A 15,987-nucleotide genomic window follows, 5' to 3' on the forward strand; every position below is an offset into this window, starting at 1 on the left:
TCATTCTACTGGCTGGAGTTTGAGATGATTTTTCAGCTTAAAAACAGTGAAACGTTCAGTGTCACATTCCCATTGTATTCCCATGGTGCACGCAGCCATACATTTCTCTCCAAAAACAAAGGGATTTATCCTGGATAACTTTTCCTCAATGCACCAAACCAACAAGGCAAAAATAGCACTCTTCTAAGACATCATTTGAAGGCCCACATTCATTTGATGGTGAAGCTGCAGCTCCCAGACCTGCATGTTCTGTACTGTACTGTGACTGCTGCTGCAGTATAGCTGCCATACTGACAGTGTATGCTGAGCAAAAAGTCCATTCCTCCAGGGTCAGAAGAGGAATGTATGTGGGGGTTTTTTTCTTTCTTTTTCTCCTTTTGACAGGTTCATAACCAAGTCACATTTTGTATCATCCACTATACTTTTCACTGCACAGAAGGAGAATGTCATGATGTGAAACCCCAAACAAACACAAAATACATTTTTCCAGTGAGATTCATCCATGTAGAATTTACTGTCCTCCAAGATGTATTTGCCCAAGCAAATGAGTTGCATAAATAATCTTTAGGAGCCAGAGTTTCTTACTGGTATGCAGCATGTGAACTCATCAAACATTATATTACACGTAAAATCTAAGCTTCATGTGTCTTATGAATGTTTATGACTATCCTGCTGTTCCCCTCATCATTCACTTTTTTACTCTAGTATTCTACTTCTGAGCAGATTTTTGGAGGATCCCGGTTATGTATTTGGATAAATGAAGTAAATCCAAATGCCAGCCAAGGATTGTTAACATGTGGGGTGTGGATATCAGCATAGTCAGTGGTATAAATTTGCAGTGATGGATGTGTGTGTGGGTGTTGTAAAGTGCCAAACTAAGCATTAAGGTAACCTAAGAAAACATAACCAAACCAATGCCAGTGAGGAGGATGGAGAGCAGAGAGTTAAAGGCATGTGGTCACCTAGAGCTGCACTACGGCCAGACTCAGATACCCTGGGAACACCCAGGGCCCTCAGGTGTTACACTAACAAGCCACCTGCAGCGTGAATCACAGCAAAAACAACATGGCTCAGCAGGGGTACCATCACAAACTACATATCCAGATCTGATTTCTGTCTGCTATGTGCACACCCGTGTCATCAGCTAGCCATGTTAGCAGCTCTGTTGGGCTGGAGGCTATTCAGTGCTGTCAGCATGCTAGTATGTTTACCATATTTACCATACAGTAGCATGTTAGTACACTAGCACTTGCTAACTAGCACAAATCGCAAAGTACAGCTGCTGGGAATTAGTTTTGAAGGTATTTGGTTGGAAATCAAAGAATCAAACAGATTAAAAATTTGACCTCATGATGGCACTAGAGTTTAGAATTCATCCTGAAGGAGGTCAGTATTGCCTTCCCTTGATGCTTAAAACAAAAAAATTAGATAATCGTTATCTTAAAAAAAAATCTATTATTATTCTTACCACTAATGGTCAGATGCAGAAGCCAGATCCTGTCAGAGTGGTAAATGCCGCTCCAGGCAGCCAAACCCCACCCTCATCGGCTGTGGGAACTCGTTCAGTGCAGTGTGTCTGGATGTGGAAAAGTCAAACACATGCCTGTACTGACCCAGACTGTCAGCTAATCACTGGGAGATGAAGGACAAGGTTCCCTCATGGTCCACATAAACATGAGCCCAATTATGGTCAAAACCAGAATGATATGCAAATCTGGGTTAGAAGAAGATTTTTAAATGTAAATGTCTCTCTGCCTCCTTGTCTTGAACTCGTACCTGTGCTCCATGGTAACCTCCTTTGTCCGCCTGTCATTGGGATCCTACTGCATGTTGCCACTTAAATGGACCCAGTTAATAACATGCACTCTACCCATGTAAATGAATATACGGTGCATTCACTGGGTCTGTCTTGAATGTCCCTAACACACTCAACAGTGCTGTTACTCTCCTCCGCTGGCAGTCTCAAGTCTGTCAAACTTTCCTGTTATTTCCAGTAAAATACAGTATTTTCTCAGAGACACACTGTGGCTTTTAAGTCAGAAATAACAGTGTTGACTGGACGGAGGCACTTTTCTGATCCCTATGGCAACTGTGAACACACACACACACACACACACACACACACACACACACACACACACACAGGCAACATCTTCTGAATCTTTCCACACTGTTCCAATTAGGCTCCGAACGCAACAGCTGACAAACGCATTTCACTCGTTTCTGCCTTTGTTTCTCCATGTTTTCACATATCTTATTCAGCAGTGCTAACTCATTACGTGGGGATAATGAGGTGGCTATTGTAATTGTTGTGGTTGAATTATTAACAAGAGTTTTTGGGTGTAATGAAACACTTGTGATATTGTTTCATATTAGAATATCAAATTGACATAAATCAGCTGTAGGGTAAACAAATCTATGTGTTTCGATTAGCTTCACTAAATCCCGTTAAGCTCTTGAAATCTTTTTCTAAACATGGACGCCGAGCTGTGTTCAAGACGTTGAGGTGACATATTGCGTTTGCCAGGTGAAATACCATTTGTGCTGGAAGTATTAATGAGATAATATATTGATTTGTCAGAATGCATCAGTCTCACCTGCTATCACAGATTATTAAATGCGATGGAGCCAACGAGTGAGGCCGAAATTCAGTCTTGAAAATCTGCATCTGACAAGGATGTTATTAAAAAAGGAACGATCACAAATTAGGCCTGCTACAGACATGTACATCATTATAATTTCAACTAGTAAGACACATCAAACCTGTCCTAAATGTGCACGTGAATTTGTGGTGCTGCATGCAATCACTGCCCGCAGGAAGTGATGAGTACAGAATGTACAATCTGATGTTATACAGTAGAATTTCTACATAAAATCAAACCCAGCTTTAACATAAATGTAACAGTGGCCATGACACTGCTGATGTTTTCCCCTGTTCACGGTGTAATCATACATCAGATATAAAACTTTGTAGTGTTGTTGTCAAAGTCAAAATTCTGGTGTGGCAATGCTACCTCGGTTTTGCTCAAAGACCGCACATTCGCTGCTCTTCCACCCTTGCTGTGAGCCATCTGAACTCTACTGGTGCTCAGCGCCCTGATACCCCGGTGAACTGGGATGTCAGCTTGAGTCAGCAGCATCCGTGGGGTCAGGCCGCAGGGGGACGGCCACACAGCAGATGGATCCCAGCGTGGAGCTAAAGTTACATCCTCCTCTCTCCACCCAATGGAACCCTCTTCGTACTTCACAGCCAGTGGTTTGTGCGAGTGTGTGTGCGTGTGTGCGTGTGTGTGTGTGTGTGTGTGGCGAGCATGTATGAGCAGCTTCTCACCTTTCAACAACAAGAACTGGCAAAAGAGGAACTAGCAATTATGTAGGATGACACAACAGATGGCGTCTTATTTACTTGTGAAGTCATATAGTAAATGTCTTGCATATCACAGTAAAAGAGATTTCTAAAATGATTATTTCTGCTTTTGTTTTGGGCATTAGTTTGCACATCAACACACCACATCCGGGGAAGGTTCACCTCCATTGTAAATTAATCCCATGCAATTTGAGTTGGTTGCTTTTAATATTAATTTTATGACTATTTAAACCTATTTCACTAATGCACACTGTGGCACGACTTAAAACTGTCAGTTAAACGTCTGAACTTTAAATGCAAACAGGATGAGTCCTTTGACTGGAATTTCTCTGAAACAGAGACTGGACAGGTAGAAGATACTAAAGAAATAAAAGGCACTAAGAGGTTTTGGACACTAGCTTCTTTGTTCAGCTTCAGAGAGATATTTATAGTTTCCTTTTCCACAAAACCATCATTGGCCAAGGATACAGAACAAACACTGGCATAGACATTATAGTATTAACAAGACAACAGCTTTCTTAATTTTGTAATTCTTTTTAATTAGCAAAACAGTTGGCTATTTAGAAATCCAGCAGATATGGAGCAACATTAGTTTAAGTGCAGTATTCACTCTCAATCCCTTTAGCTCCATTTTGGTCTCCACCAACTGCTGAGAAAAATATCTGGCTATGTAGCTGCTAAACACTCCATGTTCCCCAGCTAGTCGCTAACTTTGCTAGCCTGCTGTTCTTGTTGTAGAGTGGTTTTAGAACAACACATTTTTAATGAAAATAGCTGCCAAACTCTTACAGTAAGAAAGCAGTGAGAGCTGAACAACAAGCTGAATGACGCTCTAAAGCTCTGTGTCATTTGCCATTGTACTCCTTCAAATCGTGGTTTGTTAATAAAAGCAATCAACAGTTTAACCCTAATAGCCAGCCCTCCCTAGTCTCTTCAAACTTTTATCTTTTTTACATTCATCAGTTAAATATACACTGACACAACATTGGATTTTAAAGTGGCTGAAACATAATAACTACCTGAGTACTCAAACATCTCCATTACTTTAATTACTTACATGACACCTTATCTAAATTTTGGCCTTGATTCAGGTATAGGATTGACAGTCTGCTGCCTATAGTCTCACTGGCAAAGTCAGTGAGTGCTTGATGTTCTAGACTGGGAGAGCTTAATTTCATGCACTGTTATCAATCACCTCCATTACTGCAGCCCACATGTATTTGACAGCAGAGGTAATAAAAGGAAAACTAAACCACAGAGAGTGTTTATGATGGAGCACACTGCGTACGTCTATCTATACTTTAAGCCCTGCTCTGGCGCTCTATTCGTAAGAGTAAATGCACAAGTGTTTTGATTGATAACCCCTCCACTGCATCATTTCAGTCCTTCCTCGTGCATTTATTCTCTCCCTCAGCAACTCCTTTGTTCCCTCTCACAGCCTTCCCTATTGCCTCTCTCAATCAGCCTTGCCAGGTCTATAAATACAATGACAAATCTGGCAGTGAGTTTGAGGGGGGACTTTTTGCTCCACGGCACTCCTTTGCAGAGACACAGCCACAGCATGGCAACTGTGCAAAACAAAGTAATGTATATTTCACTGCTGTTCAGTTATACGACTGGTGGAGAGGCTGCGTTTAATGAATATTACCAGAGTATAATATCTTAAAAATGTCAGAGGGGGCAAGGCGGCCTCATCGCTTCTAGTTGAGATGTGGTGTGAGACTGGATTTCAGTGTCGACATCGTAAAGTGATATTGTAGTTCCATTGCCCTAGTTACCAGATCCAATTTATGGAATCGCTCAGCCTTAAATTTGTACCTGTCTGCAGTAGCGGGGAAGCCTAGTAAAGCCGTAACAGGATGAGCGATCGACTCATCTGTTTGTAATGGGGCTGAGCTCACTGGACAGCGCTCATAATTTGACCCGGAACAAGCTTTGACAGAAACAGAGCGCCAGATTAAGATGCATTCCTATCACCCCACCACCACCACCACCCCCCCACCCCCCCACCCCCTCCTCCACCAGCCTGCAGCCGCCCGCTCCCTCTGACTTTTTCCCCGCTGGCCGCTCTTATTTGCTGTGAAATTTCACATTAACCTTCCGTAACCCGTGCAGTGCAGGAAACACCAAAGCAACTTTCCAATCCACAAGCAGTCCCCTCAGAAAGATAATCGTTTGCCTTGTCATTTCTCCCGCCCCCCCATACAGGAGATAAACTCTAGCACTGGAAAGAGCAACAATTTGCAGCAGGAGCTCCTGCACCGCGGAGACCTTACGATCCCATTCCGCAGAATCAGACGCTGAGGAGATGAGGTAAGCCTGTTCCTTCAGCCTCCCTTTCTGGTTATCACCCTCCCACAGGCAAACAAACACTAGACGAAGGGTCCTTGGGAAAGCAGAGCATCTGCTGTGCTTCAATATAGTTTGGGATTTGACAACTATTTTGACAAAATATAAATCAAATCTCTGGCAAAGTGACAATAGAGATGGAGGTGCGATTAGGTGTAATTGAATAAGAATCCTCCTGGAGGAGGAGAAATGGAGGGCAAAAGGCAGGTGTCATGCCTTGAATTGCATTTTTCTATTTATGAGCGACACAAGTTACATTTAAGATTTGCTGGTGTCTTTTGTGGGCATCAGTAATCTTATCAGCTTGCCTATCTGTATTGTTTTTCTTTCCACGGCCCAATGAGCTGTTATCGTACCTAAGCCTCCCAAGGACAGTGAATGGCAGGCACCACAATACAGAGCCTACTTAAGTCCTGTGCTATCTCAGTTAAGAATGTCACTTGCAGAAGTGAAGGGCACAAGAGAGAAATACAGGCGGTGAAAGGGGATTACAGGTTTTTGTGGGAGAGGCAATTGCGGCTGTAATTATCATGAATTGGGGAACAAAAAGAGAGAGACTTGAGAATGTGCGGATCTTGCAGTCATGGCAATGGACTTCGCTTCCCTGTAGTCATCAAAGTCCTCGGCTCAATGACTCCTGTTCAATTAAAAGCCCATTAGACAGTATGTGCCTGCTTCCTGCATTTAACCTAACTTCTGCAGTGCTGCAGTCACCTTTTGCCCGCAGGACATAATTACAGAATCAGAATTAGAAATCAGAAATATGTCACCATGTTTCATACTGCACGAGGCAGAGAGCTGCAGCAGACTACAGCAGGTAGACCGAGGCACTTTCACACCTCTAGTTCAGTTCATTTGGTCCAGGCCAAGGGAAACGTACACTTATACAAATGACCCCAGAGCTGTAAACATGAAGTTATATGAGCTGACAGGCCACTCGTTCATTGGACTGTTTTTGCTTCAGTCATCATGTATCATGAGCAGCGCTACCTGACCCACGTGGGGACTGAAAGCAAGCCATGCAGCACTTTACTGAACCTGAAATGTAGATTTATGTTCTCTGACACAGTGATTATGAGCATTATTGGACTTCACTGTCAGATCAGGAGGGGACAGTTGCTATGTCATGTCATGCAATGTTATTTTTCACTCACCTTAACGAGGAACGTATCACCACACTCACGTGCTGACATGCATGATTCTTACCACGTTCACAGAGTTAAAGGCGTTGCTTGTACAATTGCTTATGGGATCCCTTCCTTGACAGTTCATGGCCAGCAGATGGATTCAGGAGCCGCTTAGCTTTGATCGTATGGTATCAGTCAGCTACTGTCGCAAAATTCTGTGGTTGGTCCATTTTGATTTCACACCACAAAACTTCTCAAATGTTTAGTCCACGGCAGAGTTCAACTGACAGCTTTCACACCAGCCTTAATGAACCAAAACTCTCAGAAAAACACACCACGGTTATTTTAAAGTGAGCCAAACAGGTTGGGTGTGACAGCCCCCTTAAACCCTTATTGTTGTGCCACAACAATACAGGCAATGCAGCGCGGTACTGACTTTCTGTGAACAACTCTTTCTTTTCGCACTTGGATGTTTCTTGTTTTTTAAAACGCTGCTTCAGTGGTGTAAACTGAAATAGCTAAGAAAAGTATGTTTGCACTTTGCACTGCATTGATTTCCACTGAGCTTCACAACAAGTGTGTAAGTCTGTATCATACAGTGTACTTATTGAAAAGCTGTCATGGACTCAAGCTTTATCTTGTTTGACATGGCATGTTTCCTTTGTGCTCGGAGACTATGTGCTTATTTATATAGGCACATAAAATATCGTGTATGTCTGAAATTGACACATGATGGAACATACAAAGAGACACAGATCAAGAAGAAGAGGAAATCTTACTGTGTAAAAAAAGAGCGTCACCACCATCCAGTCACAACCCGTGAACCTGGCACCAAAGCCATTTGCAAACACACATAAGAAAGTCAGCACCATTGAAACCCAGAAACAACCACTTCAACACACATCCAACACTCACTCCCCCTTTGCCTTTCATCCCAATTTTTTTGTCAAACTGCTTGATGAAAGAAAAGAATTTCCTTAAACCTTCCCATCCAGAGGCACTCTCAGCTGACTTTATTAATTAGCAAGCCCCTTTTTGCTCGCCCTCCTCCTCCCTGTTCCACTCTTGTCTAATTTTTCTGGGCGTGAAAAAGAGCTCCGAACAAAGCAGCGTGGATGAAATGAATTGTTATCCCCACTAAAGCCCTCAGAAACCTCTCTTGGCCGTCAGATTTCCTCTCAGTGTCTGTGCCTGTCGCCATTGTTCTTTGACACTGTGTGATATAAACGCCACTGGCAGCCCTGATTACCCCCCTCCCTAATCCATCTCCTGCAGCACTCACTGTATCGCCGCTGTAGTTCACTTTCTAAATATAAAATTTATTTCAAAAGGGCCATTAAGGCGGCTTGCTGGGTGTCCACTGGGTCTCTTTCATAAAAAACAAAGTAATTCAACATTCTTTTATTGCAACATTATAACATATCTCTTCAACTATGACCATTATCTTGTCCGCGTCCTCTCATGCTGGGATTAGCTGTGTCTAAAGTCATTTTCTTTTGTATGACTCCTCATGGCCAAAGCCCCAAGATGCCCTGCGGCCAAAATGACTGTGCTGCAATGATTATATTTACATGCATAAATCATTTCTGGTTTTGCCCTTATTCTGGAAAAGGAAAACTCCTTCTAAGCTGTGTACATGGCTATTGAAAATGAATATTTCACTATTATTCCCATGTACATGCAGCCGTGCATACAGCGATGAACAAACACAGGCTTCAACACAGTTGAGAAGGTGTGCGTTGCGATATCTGTGCACATCCAAAAACCTGCTTTTCTTTCATGCATGCATTCCTACCCCAGCCTTGCAGACTGTTCACTAACCGTGAAGAAGAATGAGACCATGTGTCTCAAACTGTGGTTAAAAACTGAGACGCATATTCCAAATGCACTGTATACATATCCAAAGACTGCTCCTAAAACCTGAATAATATCAACATATCGCACAAGTTGTAATCCAAAGGTCTAATTCAGGAAAATATAACTGGAATATGCTGTTTACATGGCCTGTGTAGAATATTGTGAAATATTGTCATTTTTAGGATAATAGTGGAATATTGGTGTGCGTGTAAATACAGTCACTGACAGAATTGGGAGAAGGAATGAATAAGTGGATTTAGGCAATAAAACAGATGAAGAAGATGACTAGAATTACCGCCTTGCATTGTATGCCTCAGCCAATCGGTCAAGTCTCCAGCTGAGGTCACAGTCACACTGACCTTTCACCACCAAAATCTAAGTGCCAAAATCCAAGAAATTCCATCGAGGCATTCCTGACATATCACATACGCAAGAATGGGATGGCTGTCACAGTGACCTTTGACTGTAGACATCCAAAAATTCCCTCAAGGCATTCTTGAGATATCACGTTCATGACAATGAGACAGACGTGACACAGTCACAAGTCAACATACCTTGTTATAATTGTTATAATGTTATAATTTTGCAGACAAACAGACAAAGATTTCCACCAAATCTGTTCAGAAAGTCTGACTGGAGCATTTTCACATGTGGAAAAGGTTCAACGCTTTCGTAGTAAAAACACAATGTCAATTAAACATGCTAGCAGATAAGCTCTCCCGCCATAGCGCTACCACGTGACCCACTGCTTGCAGGTTTTAGCGTTACCTCGAGAGTCTCCCATACAAGGAGGCACACAGAAGCAGCAATGTCTGAGAAGTGGAGTTAAGGCTGACAACTTTGCATATCTCACATACATACAATTTTCATCAGGGACACTGGAGCAGAAAGGCTGCTTTATTGAACACCCAGGGGGTCACAAACAATTCCTCCACAGCCATCAGCCGGTGAAAACGCTGATGATAACAGCATTTATGCCGATCATTGTAGAATGGATGCCAAACCTGAGAGAAGTGTGCTTGTTTGAATTGTGTTCTTAGCACACTTTCACACTTGCTGAATGCACTGCAATACGACTCATCGTTTCAGGCTGCAAGTTTACAACATACTTCATGCCACTGGCTTTTGCAGCCGGCCCAAAATTAATGCCATAAACCACCAGGTGTACGGGAAAGTCTCCCGCTGGAAGCCTTTAAATTTAAAAGGGTGACATTAGCATTTTTCTTTTTGGTATGGAAACCAATGAGAGGCAGCTTTTGATCCATACGACATTTCATTCGTCTCATCAGCACTCTGGCAGACAGTGCCGCGCTCAGTGTTTACATAGTAAGTCTTGAATAAAGATGAAGACATCAGGAAAATATACTGCACCTTACATTAAATTTAAAGTAGAAGGCTCATTTGGGCACCATGTTGCATTGGTCTTAAGAGAACCATCCACCAACCTGTCCCTGACATCTCTAGAGGACACAAGAAAGTCAATAAGTCTCACTTACGTCACTGAGCCGACTAACTGTTCACACTGCTGCTGCATGTATTTAGAAATAAATATCTGATTTTCTCATATGACTCAGGAGAGAAGTTAAATCCAAATAGAGCTGCTGAACTGTGGGAAATGACGCTTTTCAGACTTCATTGCTTAACAAAAGTGTAAAAATATCATGAGTCTGCCACGCACTTTTGACCTGGTCTGAGCTTACAGAAAGTTCTTTGACATAAATTCCAGTAATCCTCAACACCACGCTTTAACTGTGCAGCTTATCATTTCTGACACACCTTGTGCTGCATCTCAACTATTTTGACACAGTAAATGTCCTGGACAGTCACCAAAACAAAAAGGAGGACGAAAAAGCAGAAAAAAAAAAAAACACTGCGCGCTTGAAGAAAATGCCAGTTTCCTGGCAAAAAGTCTTGCTGTACATTGTGTACCTTCACAAAAATAGAACCCACCAAATGCAGCAGGGATTAAACTGGAAAACCTTTCAATTACAAGTCTCTCTAACATTATACAACCCTGCCAGGGGGAAAAACAGATGTAGAGCTGTACATGGAAGAAGAATGTACATGACAGAAAACGAGCAGAAACAGGACGTTTATATACTTTTTAGGCCTGTAGTCGGGGATGCTCCTGTCCAGGGAGATGCGGTCACTGAGCTGAGCATTGTAGCCGTACTCCTCGTATTTGCCCTCGGCATCACGACTGTCCTCTCCCAGAGTGGCAGCAGCTCCCCCTTGGCCAAGGCCTCCAGGTCCCTCAACTAGCCCCATGGGCTTCGCCAGACCTGCCAAGAAAATGACACAACAGAGAGACAATCATACAGATGTACATGGCCAAGTGTGGGGGCAGACACACACACACACACACACAGAACAGGGAGAGGCAGGTGCGAGGAGAGGCCATGCAGAGGGGCAGCTGATTGACATTCTCGAGCAGTGTGAGGAGACTGGTGTATGGCAGCTCTGAGACCCAGCAGGGCTCATCCATAGGGCATCATTACACTGTCTGTCAATGAAAAAGCTGCATGACACCCACACAGACACAGACGCCACAGAGGCAGGCGGAGCAGAGCAGAAGCTGAGAGACACAGTGGTACAAAGGCCAACACTACAATAGAGACTAGAGAGAGTATGTACTGCTAAGCAGTAAGCAGGGGTTCATGTAACATATTACATGCTCTCACTTTACTGAAAAAAAGTCATTTTTGTGTGCTTGTACTTTTTGGAGTACTTTTTAAAAATTTGCAATTTTACTTTTAATTAAGTACTTTCGAGCACTGTGCTTTCAAGTGGCATCTGTTCCACACTAGGATCCAAAGTCATGTGAAAAAGTCATGACAATCTGTGTGAGGATGGAGCAGACGAAATGAGCCAAACCAGCAGCTGCAGCGGATGAAGAAGCTGCTGGTGTGTCTGCAGGCACAGGAGAGCAGACCTCCAGAGAGCCCCTGTCCAGAGAGGAGACGCCTGCACTCAGCTGACACTCTGGAAAAGATGCACGTTCTCATGTATGATGGGACACATTCACTGGTGTGAGGGGTGAGGTCACGCCTTCAGTTGGTGAGCAGTGTAATTTAATTAAGGCTCATGTTACAATGGGCTGTGGTGAGGTATGAATTATTGTACCTCAGCAAACCTAAATAAATCACTGATTTGATGCACTGTCCAGTGAACATGCAAGGTGACCCAAATCATGCTCGATGAGGCCCTTCTGGTTTTAGACATTCTCTGTCACACATATTACTGCAGAGCTCTCTTCCTGCTCAGAACAGAGAGGTTGAGTCGAGGGTAATTTGATTAAAATCATCGCCTCGAGAAGTACAGGAGGAGCTAAACACAAGTGTTCAAATCCAGTTTTCAACCAACAGCAACTCTCACAAAGTGTGTCACGAGTAGCAACTCTGTGCTGGTGCATCATTATCTTGATGTGTGAAGTACATTTCCTAACCCTGCCCTGTTTCCTTATTGTCGTGTGTGTGGCTGACATAATGTCCCGTGGTGCTGTCAAGGTGTCATTCACAGTGTTGAAAGGAGCTGACACCGTGCAGGTTATATTTTAACAGCAGATCCTCTTTTACAAAGCTGTAATTAAAGTGGAAATGTTATGTAAAGCAATCAGCTCACTGATGTGAATTTTTCTGAGGTAAAAATTGAGTCAAAACTTGAATCTATCAAATAATGTTTATGCTCCATGATGCTTAACACAGTTGAGAGGTGGTCCATGCTAAATAAATACTGTGTATGCCTGATAAAAGCAACTCGTAACAACAAAAGATAAATTTTCATAGAAATATGTTGACCTGCTTGAAAACTAATTTTCAGAAAAATGTAAAAAGTTCAATGGAAATTTGGAAAAGAGTAAATTAACACCACTTTTGAGGAACCTGGTGAAGCGTTTTCCAACCATTTTGGATGCATTTGTTGTCCCTTCTTGCATGTTGCCTCAGCATTCACATCAAAGCTCCATTTCAATTTGCTTAGTGGTGAATGAGAGCTGCAGTCCTTGGTCAACCCCATCATGTTAGGCTCCTTTGGTCTAACACAACTAAATTCAGCACCGGATTTAATGTGTCAGACTTAAAATACCCCTCTGCTCTCATTAAAATGAGTCATGACTGTGATTTAACAGGCCTTCACTTCGGTACTGTGACAGTGACATTTTCAAAAGGGGAAGGAGAAAAATAGGGTGCAGTGTTAAAAGTGAAATCTTGGCTGAAAGAAACAGACCTGTTCACTGATTCAGACCTCTCAAGGACTGTATGGAGATTATTTGGGATGTGGAGGTGGGCTGAGCCTAAAGTGGGATTTTTTTTTTTTTTAAAGCAATACCCTCCGTAGGGTTATTAAAATTTAGTTTGGGTCCTCCTTTGACTTTGAAAAAAATAGGCCTCCCTAATCTCAACTCCAATTTAATTTTGAATGTAATATGTTAATGGAGCAATACCTTTTCCATAGCATAAATTATATACTGCGGAAACCACGCATAATGATCACAGTCATCTGTGGTTGAATTATGCCCGGTCACGTAAAGCCACAGCGAGCGATTTGAAAAGTGTTTGAAACAGCTGTACTGTATTTAAAAACAGTCAGTGAAATTCAGCAAAGAGCAAAGCTGTCCATTTCATTACTTTATATTCATGTAACAAATATACTAATGTCAATTAGATTGTAATCTGCATAAGAAATAAAAAGAAAAAAAAATGGTTCTAATAATTAGCACTCAATTTGACCCGGCAGACGTGATAACTATGAGAGGTTTGCGTGGTATTACAGCTGCAAGAGTGGAAGTAGCAGCACATTAGCAAACATGATAAATGTATGTTTTGTTTACAGAGCCTTCCAGCAGCTCTCTATTGAACTAAGAGCTACTGAATGAATAGTTAGTGTAAGTGCTGTTACTGAATAAAAGAATGGCAGCTCTGTCCTCTGGATAGGGTAGAACAAAAGATTTTGACCCACAGTGCACACAAAAGGCATGTTTCTGACAAAACTGTAGAACTATTCAGTCTTTCTTTGCAGTAAATTTAAAAACAAAACACATACTTTGTATATACATATCTCTATACAGTCCCTAAAGTTTAAAGAGTTTCTTTCAGCAAAGCATGTTGTCAGATTTATTCATATCTGTCTCTGCTGGCTTGGCTATTGTTTGACAATTTAAAAATTCCATGAAACTGCAGGATAATGTCAGATCATTGTTATGCGAGCCAAGCTTCCAGTGTGGCCTCCACAGAAAAATCGAGTTGCGTCTGTTCTCCATATCAACAGATGGACACACAGACAGTAAGTAAACAGCGCATACCAATGAAGAGCTCAGCTCTCCGCTTCACCCCTCCAGGAACCAGGGAGTAATCACCATATTTGGATGGCGTCAAATCCTCGGGTGCTACTGAAGATTTGTAATTGGAGCTGAATGGTTGCAAACTGGCTTCTCCTGCGAGAGGGATTTAGCATGCCCTGCACCAGCCAATGTGGTGGCATTTTGACAAGTATGGGTGGGGTTCACGTCACGGACTCGCCATCTGGCATAGCAGTCCATGTCACACAATAACACAGATACCCTCCAGAGCCGGAGACTTGAGTCTGGAGGGCCTCTCTGTCACTGCATGAGTCTTGGAAGCAGGACAATGCCTGCCAGCTTTGTTTTCTGGTCGCCGGGCCTTCCTCTTCCTCTTTCTGATTGGTGGAAATTCTATTAAGGGATGAGAAGCCTGAATATCTGATATACAGTTTGTCTGCAGCACTTCAGCATACATTTAAAGATCCTGCAGATTCAGTCTCATGATGGGGAGTTTATATGTGTAACTTTAAAACAGCACTGCAGCAAATTGATGCTGCTCGGAAGCCTTAATTGCAAAGTTTTGTAAATCTTCTGCAAGAGTCTGTCTTCATGTAGCCGCTGATTTAAAAAAAAACCCTGCTTTGATAATGTGGATGGATAATTTGAGGAACTTGAATAGCTCTGCCTGGTTCTGATTCAGATTTCATATTTTGTTTCTCTTTTATGTTTCTCCATTTTGCCTTTTCTCCTTGTGAAATTTGTTTGGAAGAAAGCACAAAGTCATGCAAAAAATTGAATATGCATAAATTAATCAATAGCAAACTCGAACGCTTCTTTTACACACCAACAAGGATTTTTTTTTTTTTTTTACAAACAGAAGCTTTCAATGCATTTTTTGAAAGGAAGAATTGGACTGTGTAAATCTGTGGGTAGAGCATCACACTAACGCTGGGAGGATTAAGAGCTATTCCCACTACACGAGTTAAAAATGTATGTACATATGATCCTGTGAGGCACTTTTGTATAAAAGCATGCCGCAAGTGGGCTGTTGTGTTCTGGTAAAAAAAAGATGACAATGACTAAAAGCCCCCACGCTTCTCACTGCAGTGCTGCGACCAAGATAACTGCAGCCGCAAAGACGCCAAAGCTGATTTCTAAACTAAAACCAATGTCATACCTGTAGTATCTGACTGCACAACTTTGCAATTTCCACGGATTTCCTGTGGAGCGTTTTCTCATTCACTCCTTCCGATGTGAGATTCACACTCCACATGTCACATTAGCACTTTCATCATCTCACTTCCAGGCAGTTACAGCCCAACATCTGCTTCTTCCACTCAGTGTCAGCTGGATGTGGATCCTTGAAACATCAGGCGCCAATTTGAATGTCATTGTGTCCGAGTATGCATCTGTTTCTGTGCTCCTTCCTCACAATCCATTTGTCCAAATGCCTCTGACATGATACATTAAACCCATAACAGTTATAAATTATACAGCAACCTTCAAAATGTGTCCGACTTGTCCTTTATAAGATAGAGTCTCAGATTCAAAGATGACCCCATTTTTAATGAATGATTTAAGAGCAAGAGTGGATTTATGTGTGTCCAAAGTGATGCAGTGGAGTTCTAAATATTGATGGCAAGGGGAGGGGGTGGGGGATTCAGTGATCGCTTCAAGAAGAGGAAAATAACTCCTTCTAGAGAGGTTTAAAGCCCTCAAAGGCCAAAACAAATCTATGAAATATTGAGAGCAGGGAGAAAAGCTGCATTAATTCTAGCACTGCCACTCATAACAGCAGCAGGCATGTCAGGAGGATAACAACTCTGATTTGGAAAATGGTAGCACTACGCCCCTAAATTATCTCTAAACAGTGGAGTGTTGTCTTTTCGCAAAGTTTAAGCCGTGCAAGAGCTTGCATGACAGTACAAGTACACCAAATATAGAGCATATGCACATAAACAGCACAAACTGCACAGGCAGAACATTAAGTTCACCTTTTACCCTTTTAG

At 42.3% G+C, this 15,987-nt stretch overlaps 1 protein-coding gene across 1 annotated transcript in view; it reads right to left on the reverse strand.

Moving 5' to 3' along the window:
- The window catches only part of galnt9 (polypeptide N-acetylgalactosaminyltransferase 9), an 85,587-nt gene that overhangs the window by 61,890 nt on the left and 7,710 nt on the right, over window positions 1-15,987 (reverse strand). The window contains exon 2 of the mRNA XM_070964115.1: window positions 10,802-10,982. Coding sequence (XP_070820216.1) covers window positions 10,802-10,982 — 181 coding nt within the window. The remainder of the gene's footprint in view (window positions 1-10,801; window positions 10,983-15,987) is intronic.

Source organism: Chaetodon trifascialis, chromosome 6 (assembly GCF_039877785.1).
Source record: "Chaetodon trifascialis isolate fChaTrf1 chromosome 6, fChaTrf1.hap1, whole genome shotgun sequence".
Lineage (NCBI taxonomy): Eukaryota > Metazoa > Chordata > Actinopteri > Chaetodontiformes > Chaetodontidae > Chaetodon > Chaetodon trifascialis.